At 47.7% G+C, this 15,519-nt stretch overlaps 1 protein-coding gene across 3 annotated transcripts in view; it reads right to left on the bottom strand.

Annotated features, from left to right (window-relative positions):
• LOC125410226 (uncharacterized) overlaps nucleotides 1–10,949 on the bottom strand; it is a 30,134-nt gene extending 19,185 nt beyond the window's left edge. Inside the window, exons 1-3 of one of the 3 annotated variants that reach the window (XM_087903735.1) lie at nucleotides 10,799–10,949; nucleotides 7,612–7,797; nucleotides 611–695 (exon numbers count right to left, since the gene is read on the bottom strand). In XM_087903735.1, coding sequence (XP_087759861.1) covers nucleotides 611–695; nucleotides 7,612–7,653 — 127 coding nt within the window. In that variant the 5' untranslated portion in view covers nucleotides 7,654–7,797; nucleotides 10,799–10,949. Of the gene's footprint in view, nucleotides 1–610; nucleotides 7,044–7,611; nucleotides 7,798–10,798 lie in introns of those variants that run through there. The other 2 variants (XM_087903734.1, XM_087903733.1) reach the window with 2 other exon arrangements.
• Nucleotides 10,950–15,519: the final 4,570 nt, after the last annotated feature.

Below are 15,519 nucleotides of genomic sequence, written 5' to 3'. Positions count from 1 at the left end.
CAGGCTTGAACTTTTTAAAATTGCAAGCACTTTCTTCTCTCTCTTAGAAATTATTGACAACATTATTTTATAGAAATCCTGGAGTACAACCAAAAACTTTTAAAGAGAAGCAAAGATTTCTGAAGGAAATCTTTATTTGAAAATATAATGTAATCAACAAAAGTTCAAATCAAATACAATTTAAAAAACTATCCCAGGTGGGGTGGTGGAGACCTTTAATCCCAGCACTCGGAAGGCAGAGGCAGATGGATCTCTGTGAGTTTGAGGCCAGCCTGGTTTACAGAGCAAATTCCAGGACAGGCCCCCAAGCTACAGAGAAACCCTGACTTGAAAACAAACAAACAAACAAAGAATTATCCCAAGTCACATTTCCTTATGAGCTAGTGTGTGTGTGTGTGTGTGTGTGTGTGTGTGTGTGTTGTGATAGTATGTAGGGGACCATATGGGAAGGAAAAGGGGATGAGCCAGAGTGGGGGGGAGAGGTGGGAGTTATGAGGCTGAATGGGATACTCCTATAATAATGGTGTAATAAAGCGTAATAATGATATAGACTAGTCAAAATTTTAAACATTGAGAGCACACAGAGAACTAGAGAAGATAATTTACATACCAGTTTCTGTCCCCTCTTTCTTAATCCTCAGGATCCACGAAACACACTTCTGAATGTAACAGGGCAGGGACCAGGATGGAGAGGCCTTGGGGAAATGAAGACAGAGGTTAGATCCAGGGAGCACTTGCTGCTCCTGGTGTCTCGGAGCCTGGCCTTCCTCACACCTTTTCTCAGACTGTGCACCAAGGACAATGGCTGGACAAGGGCTCTTTTGCAGCCAGACCTCACCTCTGTACTGACCAGGACACTGCCCATGTGACTCCCTGTGGCCCCACTTCCCTCGCTTTGCCCCTCCCCAAGCTGCTTGTCTTGCCCTGTCCTTGTTTCTACCATTTCCGTCCTTGTCCACTTCCGTAGCACGGTTTCTCCAGCATGGAAACATTGCTGTAAAGATCAGGACTGCCTCCCTCTCACCCATTTACCCAGTTACCTACCTGCTACCCACCCAAACCTTGAGCCCTGTCATGAGACCAGGGTTCTATCGCGTTTTGTAGGAGAGATTTACAAGCGACCTACAGGTGGAGAGCATTTTCTGAGTTCAGGATGACATAAGGGACCATGAAGACATTGGATCTTCACAACAAGCACATAGGTGACCAGAAAAAAATAAAAACAAGTTGAGAGGTGAAATCAAACTTGTGCAAATCTCCTACTTTGTTATTATACCCTACAGGAGGGAGACATAAATACAGTGACCTAAAGAGAAGGGACCTGGCAGTGTTTGCCCTGGGCCACCAAAGAGTCAACAGTTAGGCAAACAAGTTAAGCAGTCTAAGGACAGGAAACAGAACGGTATACGGAGCAGTGGGGATGGGCTAAGCAGAAATGACTCTGATCTGCACCTAGAAGTCCCTTACTGAGCTTGCTTAACTCCTAGAGGTCAAGCAGGCCAGTAGGAGGTAGGTCAGTAGATGCGGCCTGCTCCGGCATGCCTCTATGGCACCTGACCTGCACTGGGCGGCGGGAAAGGCAGCTGGACGCTGGTCTCTAGGGGGAAGTAACTTCAGGTGCTGCTGGTAGTCCCAGGGTAAAGAACAATAACAAGAAATAATAATCAAGGATGTGCTTCTGCGATCTACTTCAAAAGGAGCAGAAACATGTGCCAGACTCCCAGATCAGCAGTCTAGAGCACACCCCTGTGCCCGTGACATTGCCTTTAAACCAGGAACGGACAGAGAGCTCAGAACAGGAAATGCTGTGGCCTTACAGGTGCTGGGGTAGGGGTGGACTTTTTACCCTCCACCTGGCACATGTGTCAAGTCTATCTTTAGGGTGAACTGTCATGTGGATGCCCTCTCCTATATTGTAATGACCCAGGAATCGTCTTGAAAACCAGGCACATGCTCATGAGATGCTCTCAAATCCCCAGATTATAATCTGAATTCTCTACCTACAGTCGGCATTTTGTTATTCCGTGGGAGACAGACTAATGCAGCAGGTTGTAGAAGGTCACTGCTTTATCCTGTCTCTGGACTCTCGGACGTCTTCTCAGCTCTGAAGACTGAGGAGCCTTCAGCCAAACAGAGGCAATCAGTGCAAGCCTTCAGGTGGGAGATGGGAGCTGAATCATCCCCCTCTCCGTTTGCTGAGTGGCCCAGGATACCTCTAACCTCTGACTCTGTCAAGCTAGAATGCCAACTGTGAAGCGCATTCTTTGCTGTACGTGGGTTTGATGAGCGGAGCTGGGCCAGTCTCAGAGCAGCAGCCATGAGAAGATGAGCTTTGAATCACAAACAACCTGTCTACAGGGAGCATGAAACGTGGGGAGTGGACCGAGCTTCTAAGTGGTTAATCTCATTAAATCAATGTAAAATCGGAAGCTCATTTCTGTCCTAGATATAGTATTGGGTTGCAAAGACCAAGAGAGTCCAACGTGAGGGGAAACTGGCTTGCCCTCTCCCGGTGTTCGGTTGCACACTTGGTCTCTTGCCCTGATCGGCTCCCACACTCTCAAGCCCCCCGTCGGTATGCACACAACACTAGCTTTGCTTGTGAGGTGCTAGGGACACTAATCTGGGGATGTTAACATCAAGGCCGAGCTGTGCTTTTTGGACGGGCACAGTATGTGGAAGTAACAGAAGTATCCGAGACAGAATGAGGACAAAATGCTAACTCCACGAGCCGTTCTTATCTCCTGAGCCTAGTTAGGACCCAGATGGACGGCTAGTTCAACATCTGGGGCGCCACAGACTGAGGGATGGAATTTCCAGAAGAATAATATCTTATCCCAGGTAAACTTCATGTGTTTCTGAAACAGAAAATACTTTAACAGTAGCGTCAACATCAGGACCGGATGGTAGGCATCTGGAAGCAGATGAACAGTGGGAAGGGGTTTCTGTTCTATTTTCAGGATGCTTGTACTGTGAACTGCTATCTCAGGGCCAACTTTAGTGTCCATTCTCCTGTCTCAGGTTCCTGCCAGAATCTGGGGTCATCTGTGGCTACAGCAAGGCTCTGCTTCAGAGGAACTCTCAGCACAGAATTCATGCTGAAATGGGTCAAGGGAAAGGAACTTTGAAACTTTTTTTTAAAAAAAAGACTTATGAATAAGGAAACTTATGAAGAATTCTGGCCAGATAAAGGACAGGAAGCTTCAGCTTATCCAGGAACAGTGATTGTGAAACATATCTCATCCTCATAGAACACTGTGAGCGTGTCTTGGGCTTGGGTAGGAGTCCAGCCAGGAAGGCCCAGAGGAAGTGTCAGCACTCCCGACAGTGTTGCTCACGGACTGTTTAGGAGCCTGAAGATGGAGTGAGAAGAGATGGAAGAGAGGAGAAGGAGAAAGCAAGACAAAGGCAGCTTAGTCAGTCATGTGTGCATGAAGTGCACACATAGTGCAGGCCAGGGACCACCCCACCCTGGTCCTGCACCCAGAGGCTGACCTCAGTCCCTGCCTTCAGCTTCTCAAGTCTCCACATGCACTGCTGTATTGTCTCTCTTGATCAGTGCTTGATGAACATCATCCTTAGTTCAGAGTCTGAATTTAATCCCTAGCAGATGTCCCATCATATTTACTGGCTAGTCATTTAGAAATGATAGTATTGGAAAACTTTGCCTGCAGTCCTAATCTGGCTACAGAGCAAGCAAGATATAACTGCCTTACTGAAAAAGGTACCAAGCCACGTGGATAACATAGACAAGAATAATGGGCTAATACAAGTTATAAGAGTTAATAAGAAGCCTGAGCTAATGGGCCAAATCAGTTTATAATTTGTAGGGCCCGGTCTACCTTTGCTCCCTGAGGTGAAAATTGAGGACGGTTTCTGGCCAGCCGGCTAAGCATTCCGATTTGCTTCTGTGCTCCCTCTGCCCTAGCTTGGTGATTAGCTGTAGGGCATTGTTTCATCTTTGGTATGGTAATTTCCCACCTGCCCTGGAGGAAATTCTTGCAGCAGCCAGATTCCCCCCTGCTGGAGAGGTAATCCTTTTGCAGCAGCCAAAGTATATTAGTTTTGCAAAAAGCTAAATAAAGTGGCATTCAGCTGATCTCTTTTTGAATGACCATGGTCTCTTGTATGTTTCTTTCAATCTCCAAGCCTTTGCCCAAACTCGTGTAAGGTACAGTTGCGCATGAACTGTACCGAGAGGGTAACACAGAATCGGGTGTTACGATAATTAATGTAAACCTCTGTGTGATTTCTTTGGGACTTAACAACTGTGGGAACCAGGCAGGACAGAAAACTCAGTCAACAAATGGCACCCACGTGGACATCTGCTTCCACATAAAGCCTGAGAGAACTTGGGAAGTAATTCTAGACAAAAAAGAATAGAGTTAAGCACAGCTTATTGATAGCAGCATTTTCTCAGGTGAGCTCTGTTTGCTAGAGGCAAATGTGTCTCATTTAAGGGAGGCTTCCTGACTCAACTTTAGCTGTAAAACCTTGCAGCTCTTTTAAGAGTCCCTACCAAGAAACATTTAAATGGTGTTGATGAAAAGCTGACTACATGCTTTTTGGTTTTTAGCCATAGCAGGAAAAAAGCCACACCATTTTAAAATGCCCTCTTTCTGGGCTGTCCTGCCAGTGCAAACTCTGTCTCTTTCAGGCAGGAGGTCCAGCTACAGAGCATTTGAATGTGGTTTGTGAGCAGACTGATGCAGCTTGCTTGCTGGCAGGGACCTGGAAACACTATGGAGTTGTGGCAATAAACATGGCTACAGCCAGTACCTCCGCCATGAGGCTGGAATCTCAGAAAGCTAAGAAATGGACTAGATCCAGCTGCCAAAGCCACGTCTTTAACCTTAGCCATATCACTTAGCAAATTAAAGACTCAGGTGGTCAGAAAAAAAGAGATATACAGTAAAGACAGTGTCAAAGATGAAGCAAACCTCTAAATGGCTTACAGCATGCTAAAAATATATGCAGGCTAAAAGGTTAAAGTCCTTAAAATAAAAAAGAAAGAGAGTAGTTGGGTGCAATGGCACACACCTTTAATCCCAACACTTGGAAGATGGAGGAAAGAAGACCTCTGTGAGTTCAAAGTGTGGTGGCACATTCCTTTAATTCCAGCACTTGGGAGGCAGAGGCAGGCAGACCTCTGTGGGTTCAAGAACAACCTGGTCTACAGAGTAAATTCCAGGATAGACAAACATACACAGAGAAACCCTGTCTCAAAAAGCCAGAAATTAAAAATAAAAGAAATAGAGGTTAAAATAAAGCAATGTAAAGATGAGAAACACACAGAGAGTCTGGATACTGTATGTTATTATGTTCTCTTTGAATTGCTTAAATGCTGAGGAAGGAGCAACAGCTGCCAAAAGATATTAGTTTATATATGCTGAAGACAGAACAAAATTGTGGGAGAAAGAAAGCAGAGGCAGACAGATGTGATGAAGTTCCAGCCCAAGATGGATGTAGGTTAGAATCTTCCTGGTAAGCCACCACCTCGTGGTGCTACACACATTAATAGAAATGGGTTGATCAGGATATGAGAGTTAGTCAGTAAGAGGCTAGAGCTAATGGGCCAGGCAGTGTTTAAATGAATACAATTTGTGTGTTGTTATTTCGGGTGTAAAGCTAGCCATGCGGGAGCCGGGCAGGACGAAAGCAGGCCTGCTTGCCTCATCACTACATACCCAAACCTATGGGACACTAAGAAAGCAGTGCTAAGAAGAAAGTTCATAACACTAAGTGTCCACATAAAGAAAATGGAAAAAGCTCACATTAGTGACTTAACAGCACACCTGGAAGCTCTAGAACAAAAAGAAGCAGACTCACCTAGGAGGAGTAAAAGACAGGAAATAATCAAATTGAGAGCTGAAATTAACAAGATAGAAACAAAGAAAACAATACAAAGAATCAATAAAACAAAGAGATGGTTCTTTGAGAAAATCAACAAGATTGACAAACCCTTATCCAAACTTTAATCAGAAGGTGGAGAGAGAACATTCAAATTAACAAAATCAGAAATGGAAAGGGGGACATAAAAACAGACCCTGAGGAAATTCAGAGAATTATTAGGTCATCCTACACAGACTTGTACTCCACAAAATTGAAAAATATAAAATAAATGGACAATTTTTTAAGATAGATACCATATACCAAAATTAAATCAAGGCTAGGTGAACAATTTAAATGACCTATAAGCTTCAAGGAAATAGAAGCTGTCATCAAAAACCTCCCAATCAAGAAAGGCCCAGGGCCAGATGGTTTTAGCGCATTTTTGCTCTCTGTTTCCTTTTCTGTCCAACGCAGCGGCTGCCCAGGTCAGTAGCTCCAACAGTGTGACAGCTCACCCCAGAGTCCAGCATGTGCTGGGTGCCAACACTCCTAACCCAGCTGAACCAGGGATGTGTACCAAGGATGCTGCACCCCAGACTAAAAAGAACAAGTTGGCTTTCAGCTGTTTGTCAGTGTGTCCTTTGGATGTGTTTTCTAAGGAACCTAAGCATCTTCATCTTGTTATTAGATACAGTAACAGGGTTCTGATCTGTATCAACTCTGTGTGAGTGGGTTGGAAGGGGCCGAGTGCTAGAAGATGTTAATCTGTCGGATTCATCCAACCTCCCAGAATCTATCACCAAACCACGTGAGCCGTGTCTGCTGCTAAATGTACCTTCTGGTTAATGTGTCTAATGTGACCACATTACGATGATGGACAGTCTGGGAAACCCCTCGGGCTATCCTCCTACTAGAAAGGCTTAGGATCCAAGCCCTTGGTGTTCAAGTGATGTTCAAGTGGCTGTGTGGCGAATGTAGGTGTGCCCCAGGATATCAGCACCAGGATCTATGCTTAGCTGGTCTGGGCCCTTCATTTCTGCACGATCTCTAGGTGGGAATCTATCTTATGAGGGTATACAGAGACCTGCACACACTCACAAGGACTTTCTCACAGAGGCCTCCCTGCCCTCATGCCTACAAATCTGTGCCACCAAAATGACAACAGCTGCTCCTGGGGACAGCAGTAGGTAGTTCATATTCTTCGCTGGACCATGGGTCCCATTCATAAAACTCCAGAAGGAAACTGGGGGCCAGATGGATATTTTTAGACACAACCGTGCAAAAAAAAAAAGTTCAACCTTTCTTAACACGAACTTTTTTTCCTCAGGGTATGAGTTAGTTGGGAATATGTATAGTTGTCACTGTCTGTGGAGTCTGCCAGCAATTACAGAAATAAATTTAGCCAAGTCCCATTGTCACAGCTGTGTTATGCACTGCAGTGACTCTGGGACTGGATGGGAAGGAGGTGAAGGCCACGCCCCCCAAGTGAAGCCCAGAGTGTTTAAGGAGATGCAAGGGTTCTATATGGAAGCACTCTCGGGTCCCTTTGGGGTAGCAGAATTCTTTCTGAAGCAGGCAGGAAAAGCTACGTCGAAGAACACAGTTGCTGTGCTAAGTTGGTATAGGTGGTGTCTAATGTGAGAGCAACTGGGCATCGGTTGGCAATACGCTTGCACTTACAACCTGCCGTGTGCATTGTATATAGTTCCGGGTTTGAAGATGATTGGCAGATAGAAACCAAGTGAACAACATTTCCATCTCAGACAAGGACAGCTTTACCTTCCTAAGAGGCAGGTCCTCCTCACAAGGAACCATCTCCATCAGGACCTTAGGGCCAGGAGGAAACAGGAAATGTCAGTACATTGTTCTTGCTCTGGAGCCTTCCTGGTGTGGACACAGCGCTCTCAGGTAGATGGAGGCCACCAGCTGGCACACACAGACTCAGCTGCTGCTTACGCTGGTGTCCTGGGTGCATGAAGGAATTCAAAAGAGTGGAATCATTTGCAAATGAAAAATGCATACAAAAACGGGGGGGGGGAGAGCTCTATGACAGGCAGATGAATGCAAGAGTCAGTTGAGAGACACCACTGTGCCTTCCAGCTCTAGCCCTGCACTGCCGGGTTCTCCAGCGGCTCTCAGGCGTGGAACTTGGAGTGTAGAAGGTGGACTCTTACTGATCCACACCAGTGACATGACTAGGAAAGATCCTCAGAAGGAAAATGTACTGCCTGCCCCCACAGTTATTCGGCAGCAGCAAAGAGGAGCGCTGAGCCGCCCGCACCGTCTCATCCCTGCTGCACTGAGGCCTGAGAGACGATGACCGGACGACTTGGAGGACAAGAACAAGGTGTGTCAGAGTGCGCCATCATGTGCATGCCTGAAGTCAGGTCTTTAAAGTCGCCTCCTTTTTCTAATCAGAACTAACTCATGATCGTGAACTTACTTCTAAAGTGTGTCTATGGTATTCTCAGTTTTAAGGTAATTCTGCCGCCTCATTTCAGGGTGTTTTCATCAGCCCAGTATGGAATCCTGTTCTCAGACTCAGTCAGTTTTCTCTCAATCCATCTAGCAACCTCCATCTATGTTCAGCCCCTACAGATGTTTCCGTTGCCCTGGGCTTCTCATGCAAACTGCTCTGCAGCACGCGGTGTGATCTGTCGTTGTGGGCGTCTTAGGTCAGTAAACTGCACTGAGGGTAAACCGCATGCATCTATGTTATAGCATGCATCCATGTTGTGGCATGCATCTATGTTGTGGCATGCATCTATGTTATAGCATGCATATATGTTGTGGCATGCATCTTTGTTGTGGCATGCATCTATGTTGCGGCACACATCAGCACTGCACCTTCTTTATGGTTACAAAGTAGCCATCATGGGAGTGTAACATGTTTTGTTTTCCTGTATATTAGCTGATGACAACTGGCTGCTTTCCACATCTCGGCTACTAAGGATAGTGGCATTGTGACTCTCATGCCCACATGAATGTTTGACTTTTATTTCTTCTGCAAATATGAGTTGCTGGGCCTCATGGCAGCTCTTTAACATTTTCGGACCCGGCTGAGCTGTTTCTTGCTAGGTATGTGCAGCAGTGCCCTGGGGACTCTGTTGCCCACATCCCTGTCAACACATCTTCTCCCCGTCTGTCCAAGCTGGGCTGACTTTGTCTATGGCTCTCTGCCTTTCTTGACCTCAACCAGTTCAATACGGTGTGAATTTATAATTTATTTTTGGTTTGTTAATGTCTGGTTGAAGTTTTAATTAAGGTCTGAGAGCTTTGAGTCCCCTGTTTCACAAGTTATTGCTGGCATCCCTTCCTAGACTCTCTTTAGGCCCATGCCCTTGTACTTGATAGCTTGTTTATGTATCTATAGTATGATGACTCATCCTTGACGTTTATCGTGTATCTTTACTAACTACAACACAGACTCGATGCCGTCGGTCAACTGCCCTCTAAGCTCCGACTCTTCCTTCTGCTCAGGCCTGCTGCTCAGGGAAGTTGTAGACTGAACTGTGTCCTTCCGCGCGCACGCCTAATGTTCAGCACTAGTCCCTGTGCCTTTGTTTGGAAATTGGGTCACATTAGTTAAGATGAGCATGCCCTGCATCGGTGTGGACTCCGAGGGACCACCAGTGTTTTGACAACAGGAAAGTGTGGACACAGAGACACAGAGGCAACCGGGACATGTGGTGGCCGGCAGGGAGTGGAAAGCCAAGGTCAGCCAGGGACTTCAGCAGACACTAAGGAGGCAGAGAAAGACAAGTGTCCATAGCTTCAGAGATCGGGCACATTCAGGATGGTATGGTCGTCAAACAAATGAGCTCCCTCTGACACCGTGACATGGAAGTATCTGTCCTCCAGAATGAAGTGAACATCTTTCTGCTTGTCTAAGCCACATGGTGGTTTGTTCTAGCAAACACAAGACCCTACCAAAAACTCCTCTCTTAAGAGTGGAAATTTAGGTTGATATTTTGCGTATAGACTCTGCTGTGGTGTATATCTCTTATTTTCTGTTTTATAAATGGAGGGAATGGAGAAGGTCCCTGGTGAGTGCAGACCCGAGTGAATGTGTCTTGACGTGGGCTAGCCGTGTCAAAGAGCCCAGAGCCTCAGACCCATGGAGGACGACATTAACACCATCCCCCTGGGTGAGTGAGATTCAGGGGCATAGCAAAGCCTTCCTTGGACCAAGTGCAAATGTTAAAAGTGTGTGCAGAATCTGCCCACCATAGTTTTCTCCACTCTGGAGTTATAGTCTGAAGACTGCCCCCCCTATAGAGACTGTGCCTGTCAAGATTAGCTGTATCTGTCTACTTCTTCAGTTGTAAACCACAAACTCTGTGTCCTTGTTTATTTGTATGTAATAACTCTGCCTCCTTGGCAGCCATGTGCCATAACTCCTCCTCCCTGCTCTGTTCCATATTGTAAACACACTCAGCTTCTGGGGTGCTGCGGTTTCTCCAGCCTACAGCCCCGATCACCCAGCTCCCCCATATCTGTGTGTATCCGTCTGTGTGTATCTTTTCTTCATTCCCTTGTTGCCATGATCAGGTCTGTCCTGTAACTGCATGGATACGGTGCAAGAACACTCTTTCCACGCACTTGGATTTTAGGAATAGTTAGCTTAATTTTTTGAATGTGTTTTCAAAAGGTGATACAGCTTCTGCCTAATAACTTTTACATCCAGACTCCTTAAGGGATTGTATCTATTGTGTATATCCACACACATGCGTGTGCACGCGTGTGTGTATGTGTGCGTGTACATTTGTTGAATTTATGTGTTTTGTAATTCTCTAGGGATTGTACTCAATGTGTACTCAGACAAATGGATGATCTGTTAGAGAAACACTAAGCAAAATGCAGAGAAAAGAGGGTGCATGGGCAGAGTCTAGAGGACCAACACAGGTCTCCAGTCACCTTGGAATTTGTGACACGGCGTATAAAAGAATATTACAGAGAAGCGCACCGGAGCCTCAGTCATCAGAGCATCAGAAGGGGACAGTGGGCTTGGGGACTAGTAATCTGATGCCCTCGTCCTCAGACATGCTTAACTTTCAATGTGCCAGGAAAATCGTCAGGTGACCACTGTGAACGACCAGTGCTGTGTTTGATGCCCAACTGGCCCGGAACTCAGAACATTCCGACCAACTGCCCACGTGACAGTTGCATAAATAATTAGATCTGCCTGAACTGGCCCCACCTGGAGGAGAGTTACGATGAAGGGGCTGGGAGGAGCGGCTGGGCTGGGGCTGGATGGTCCAGGGAAGTTTACGAGCTCCCAGGGTCATATTGACCAGATCTGACCCACCCACTGCAGCAGCCTGGACACACATGAGGCTGAGAACTGGCTGCAGCTGCAGCGCTGTGGACCTGCACGCCTCCTGCTCATATCCTGGCTCACTGGGACTCAGCTGCTACTGTGCCAAAGGCGCTCACTACTATGGCATGGCTGAAGGAGCCCAGCAAACCCTGCACTGGGGTAGATAGCAGGATGCCCTTGGTGGCTGCTTCCTGGCCTGGCCTGGATTCCTATGAGAAGGATATCTTGCAGGCACTGCAATAGTTTTGTGGGATATCCTGTTTGAACATATTAGCATTTTTACCTTAGTGTTCTTCAGCCACAAGCTTAGAAAGCATATTCAAAAGAGGAACACTGGTGCCCAGGGAATGGATCACCACACTTAGGTGCCCAGGTGTTCTTTTCTTCTGTTGTCCTCCAGCTGCCTCAGGGGCCAGCTGGACCACAGTCGGATTGGGAAGAGGATCTGACAGTGTGGCGTAAACTTAAATTGCTCAAGGGTCAGACTCTGGGGTAGTTTAGAGAGAGAAGGCAATATAGTGACCCAAAGTCCAGGCACAGGCCTGCTGGCCTGTGTTCTGTCTCAATTAGAAGCCTTGGGGCACGGGAAAGGGACTTCACGTTCTCGTTTATTTACTGGAATGTCCCTTTGGTTATCCACTGTTCTCAGAGTACGAAGTTTAATAGAGCGATTGCACGTGATGCCTGAGGAAAAGGGACTGGTGCTTCCTGGCTATGCCTAAGCAACCAGCACTACCAGTCTGGACAGAGCCCGATGTCTGAGGCTGTCGCCTCTAGCCAGAAAACTCTGGGGTCCATTTGTTAGGTTCGGCTTGGTAATGCGAGCCTTGGTATGGCGAAGTTCCCCATTATCATCCCTGTGGCCCCGTCAGCCCTGTGGAGGGAGTGGAACGTTGTTTATCTGACCGTCCATGAAGGAACTTGTCCAGGGTCACACAGGTCTCATGGGCCAGATGGAAGAAATGCATTTGGATTCCTGGGGACATAGAGCATCAGCCAGAGTCCACGATGATGCTGCGGACTCCCTACCAAGGGCTTCCCTCACTCCTTTTCCCAGATGTTCTCACCCCACAGAGACTGTGGAGAGAGAGTAGGCACCCCGAAGGCGTGCTTGGCCAAAAGAATGGCATGTAGCTGACCCAGACTCCTCCCTTTGCATTGCAGTCCTGCACCAAAAGTTAGGGCGTGTTCCCCAAAGGCAGCCACCTGAAGGGGAGAAGACTCTACTCTAGGTCCTGCTTTCTAAGAATTCTCCTCATGAGCTGCAAGGGTGGGCCCCGGAGGACCATCAGTCTCCTTGGCTCAACACTCAAACCTTCTAAAGTCGTCCAGGACCCCACCACAGCGAGTCAGCTTGCACTCAGCTGAAGAGCCCCAGATAAACCGTTAGTTCTGACGACTCAGGACAAAGTGGTACCAAGGCTAGTGAAGGAAGCTGACGTATATCTATGGGCATCTTTATTGATCTCATACATGGTCCTTCAGCATGAAAGAGGCCTGACTGTGATCAAGAACTCACAACTGTGTCTGCTCCTATTTCTTCCTCATAAAAACCCATAGTACCGCCCACTCATCAAAACCTACACAGGACTAGGGAGAAAAGCCAACAGCTACTACCTGTGATGGTGGCACAGCATGGTCCATGCCAAGAACTACCCAGCTCTTGCTATCACTAAACGTTCCTTAGTCCATACATTAACCTGGTGGCAGGGTCCTTCTAAAGCAGTCCTAGCAGGACCCAAACAGCAAGGGATTTGTCCTCACCCACCCCATGGGTGCCCCACTCTGAAGCCCCAGCCTCTCCTTTCTGAACACATCTGAGTCTAAATTGCTCTTAGTGATGTCAGGTTTTGACAAGTGTCTTCAGCTATGTCAGGGCTGGAATTCAGCTTTCCTGCGGTTTTGGTTGCTGAGGTGGCACCGAGAGTGTCCTGTCCTAGGAAAAACTGGGTGGGTTTCCCTTCAGATCTGCACTCAGAAAGAATGGAAGAAGTTGGCACAGTTTTTAACTGGGTGTTTGGTAGAACTCAGAGGAGGAGGCTCCCTGGGCCTGAGGTTTGTTTTGCCTCCTAGAAATTTACCCTCGATATAAAGCAGACACGTGAGCACCATGAGATCTGGAAGAGTCCAGCACAACACTAATTCCCTAAGTCACCCAGTCACTCTAGCCAGTCCAACCCCATTTTACAGAGGAGAGGACAGGCAGCCAGGTGGCTGTGAGAGCCAGGGATGTAGGTCGCTGACCTCCAGGTGTCATTTTCTCACTATAGGAGTTTGTAGAGTCACAGGAAGGGGTGCAAGGTCCCAGGGGAGATTCAGGGACAAGGCAGGCTGGCTGGGAGGCTGCGTAGTTCCAGAAGGCTCCTCAGACGTCTTGCGGCTCACATCCAGCACAGTCACCGAGGTCTGTCTTGTGACATTAGCTAAGGATGCTGTGTGTGGGAAGAGTGTGACCTGGGCTTTCACTGGGCAGGCCTCAGGGGCAGCTCTGACAGTGACCCAAAGCAGACCAAACCCTGGGGTGGAGAAGCTGAATCTCAAGTGCATGTGATAACTGGGTGGAGCCATGCAGTCCCTCCTTGCCTACTCTCTAGAAGCCATCCTGAAGCCTCCATTTAATTAGGAATTAGCCCTTCGTGTTTCTTCAAGTATTTCATTTCTTATATCCGCACCCAGCTCGCTTGTGCCTTTAACTAGAAACAAGTCCTAGCCGGAGGAGGACTTCTCAGGACACACATTCACTTCATGAATTGTCCTATGATCTTGAGCTTTCTCGCCTGGCCACCATGGCTCTTTTCCTAAAATTGAAAGTCAAGGAGGCGGAGGGGAGCACGGGAGTCCTTTGCCTCGGCTCCCACCCCTCACCCCACCCCACTGCCCCCTCATCCTGCTCTTCACCCCTCCCCACTTTGCCCAGCTGTTGTGTGTTCAGTGTAAGGACTGCTGAGGAGCACGGTGTGGGATCGCACCACTGGCTCAGCGTGTACCTAAAACATGTGGTAGAACTCAGAGGAGGCCCCCTGGGGCTGAGGCTTTCTCCCCGGAAATTTACACTCAATAGAGAACAGGCACATGAGCAACATGAAACATGGAAGAGTCCACAACATTAATTGCCTAAATTGTCCACTAAATGTTATCAGTCCACCCAATCGAAACTGTTTCACAGAGAGGAGAGGACAGGTGCGGTGAACACCAGGGATGAAGGAAATGCGCAGTCACGGGGAAGGAGGCGGCTGGGAGGCTGTGCAGTCTCAGAAGGCTTTTCAGACCTCCTGGTGCTCAGATCCAATGACCACCAAATTCTGTCTTGTGATTTTAGCTAAGGATATTGTATGAGGGATGACACTGACTCTTCTTTTTCCTGAATTACATCCATTCCCTTTCTCTTTGTCCACTAACTCCTGCCACAAGCATCTCTAATCGGAGAAGATAGAGGAATATAGACACCCTTCAGTCCAAGGCATCTTTGGCCCCATTACTGTAGGTCTGGAACCCTTGCCATGGCATTAGGGATAAAATGAGTCCCATATTGGGTAACTGAGTCATCGCCTAGCCTCTGACATCATATTAGACACGGAGACAATACTGAATCTACATACTTACCCCTAAATTCCCAGACCATTAAGACACTAAATGCAAGTATAGAGGTGACACATTTCTCCAATGCCTGAGTCTTTGGGTTAAGGAACCACGTGTAAGGGACCTGCCAGGGTTTGCACAGCACACCGTAGGAATGGATTGAAAAGACAGTTAGCAAGGAACAGTAGGGATATACCCGGAGTCCAGGGATCCAATAGTTCTGTCTGGATAGAGTGACATTCCCGGAGGGAAGCATCCACCCTTGGCCTGTCGGTTCTAGCAGAGGAAGCCAGTGGGTCTATGAGAGTTGAGGTATAAGTCCCTCCTGCCCAATCTCTGGGCTTCCTGCCTGGCCCCAAAAGGAACTGAGGGGCAGCTGGATAGAGCCCTTTCATCCTTGGGCGAGACAGAGGCTGAGCTGAGCCAGCCCACACTTCTCTTTGCTGTCATTTGATGTCAGTTCTCAGTTCTGCCCTGAACGCTCAAGTCCTGAATCCCGGAGCTGACAGACTGAGGGTGCAATGTGGAGAGCCTCACCCACCACCTGACACCCGCTAGAGCATTGTCCCCATGTTCACGGCTGACGGTGCAGTGTGGAGAGCCTCACCCGCCACCTGACACCTGCTAGAGCATTGTTAAGTCACACCCCAAACCCAAATCCTGTGCACCACACAGTAGATGCGCTACCAAACATCCCAAGGTTTTGAAAATTCCAGGGACAAAGGAAGGATCTGGCCTCCTGGGAAAGGTCCCTTCTAAATATCAGAGCAAGGAAAGTGTTGGCAATC

The sequence above is a fragment of the Myodes glareolus genome, chromosome 2 (assembly GCF_982192425.1).
Source record: "Myodes glareolus chromosome 2, mMyoGla1.1, whole genome shotgun sequence".
NCBI lineage: Eukaryota > Metazoa > Chordata > Mammalia > Rodentia > Cricetidae > Myodes > Myodes glareolus.
This window is presented reverse-complemented; position numbering and strand designations above follow the sequence as displayed.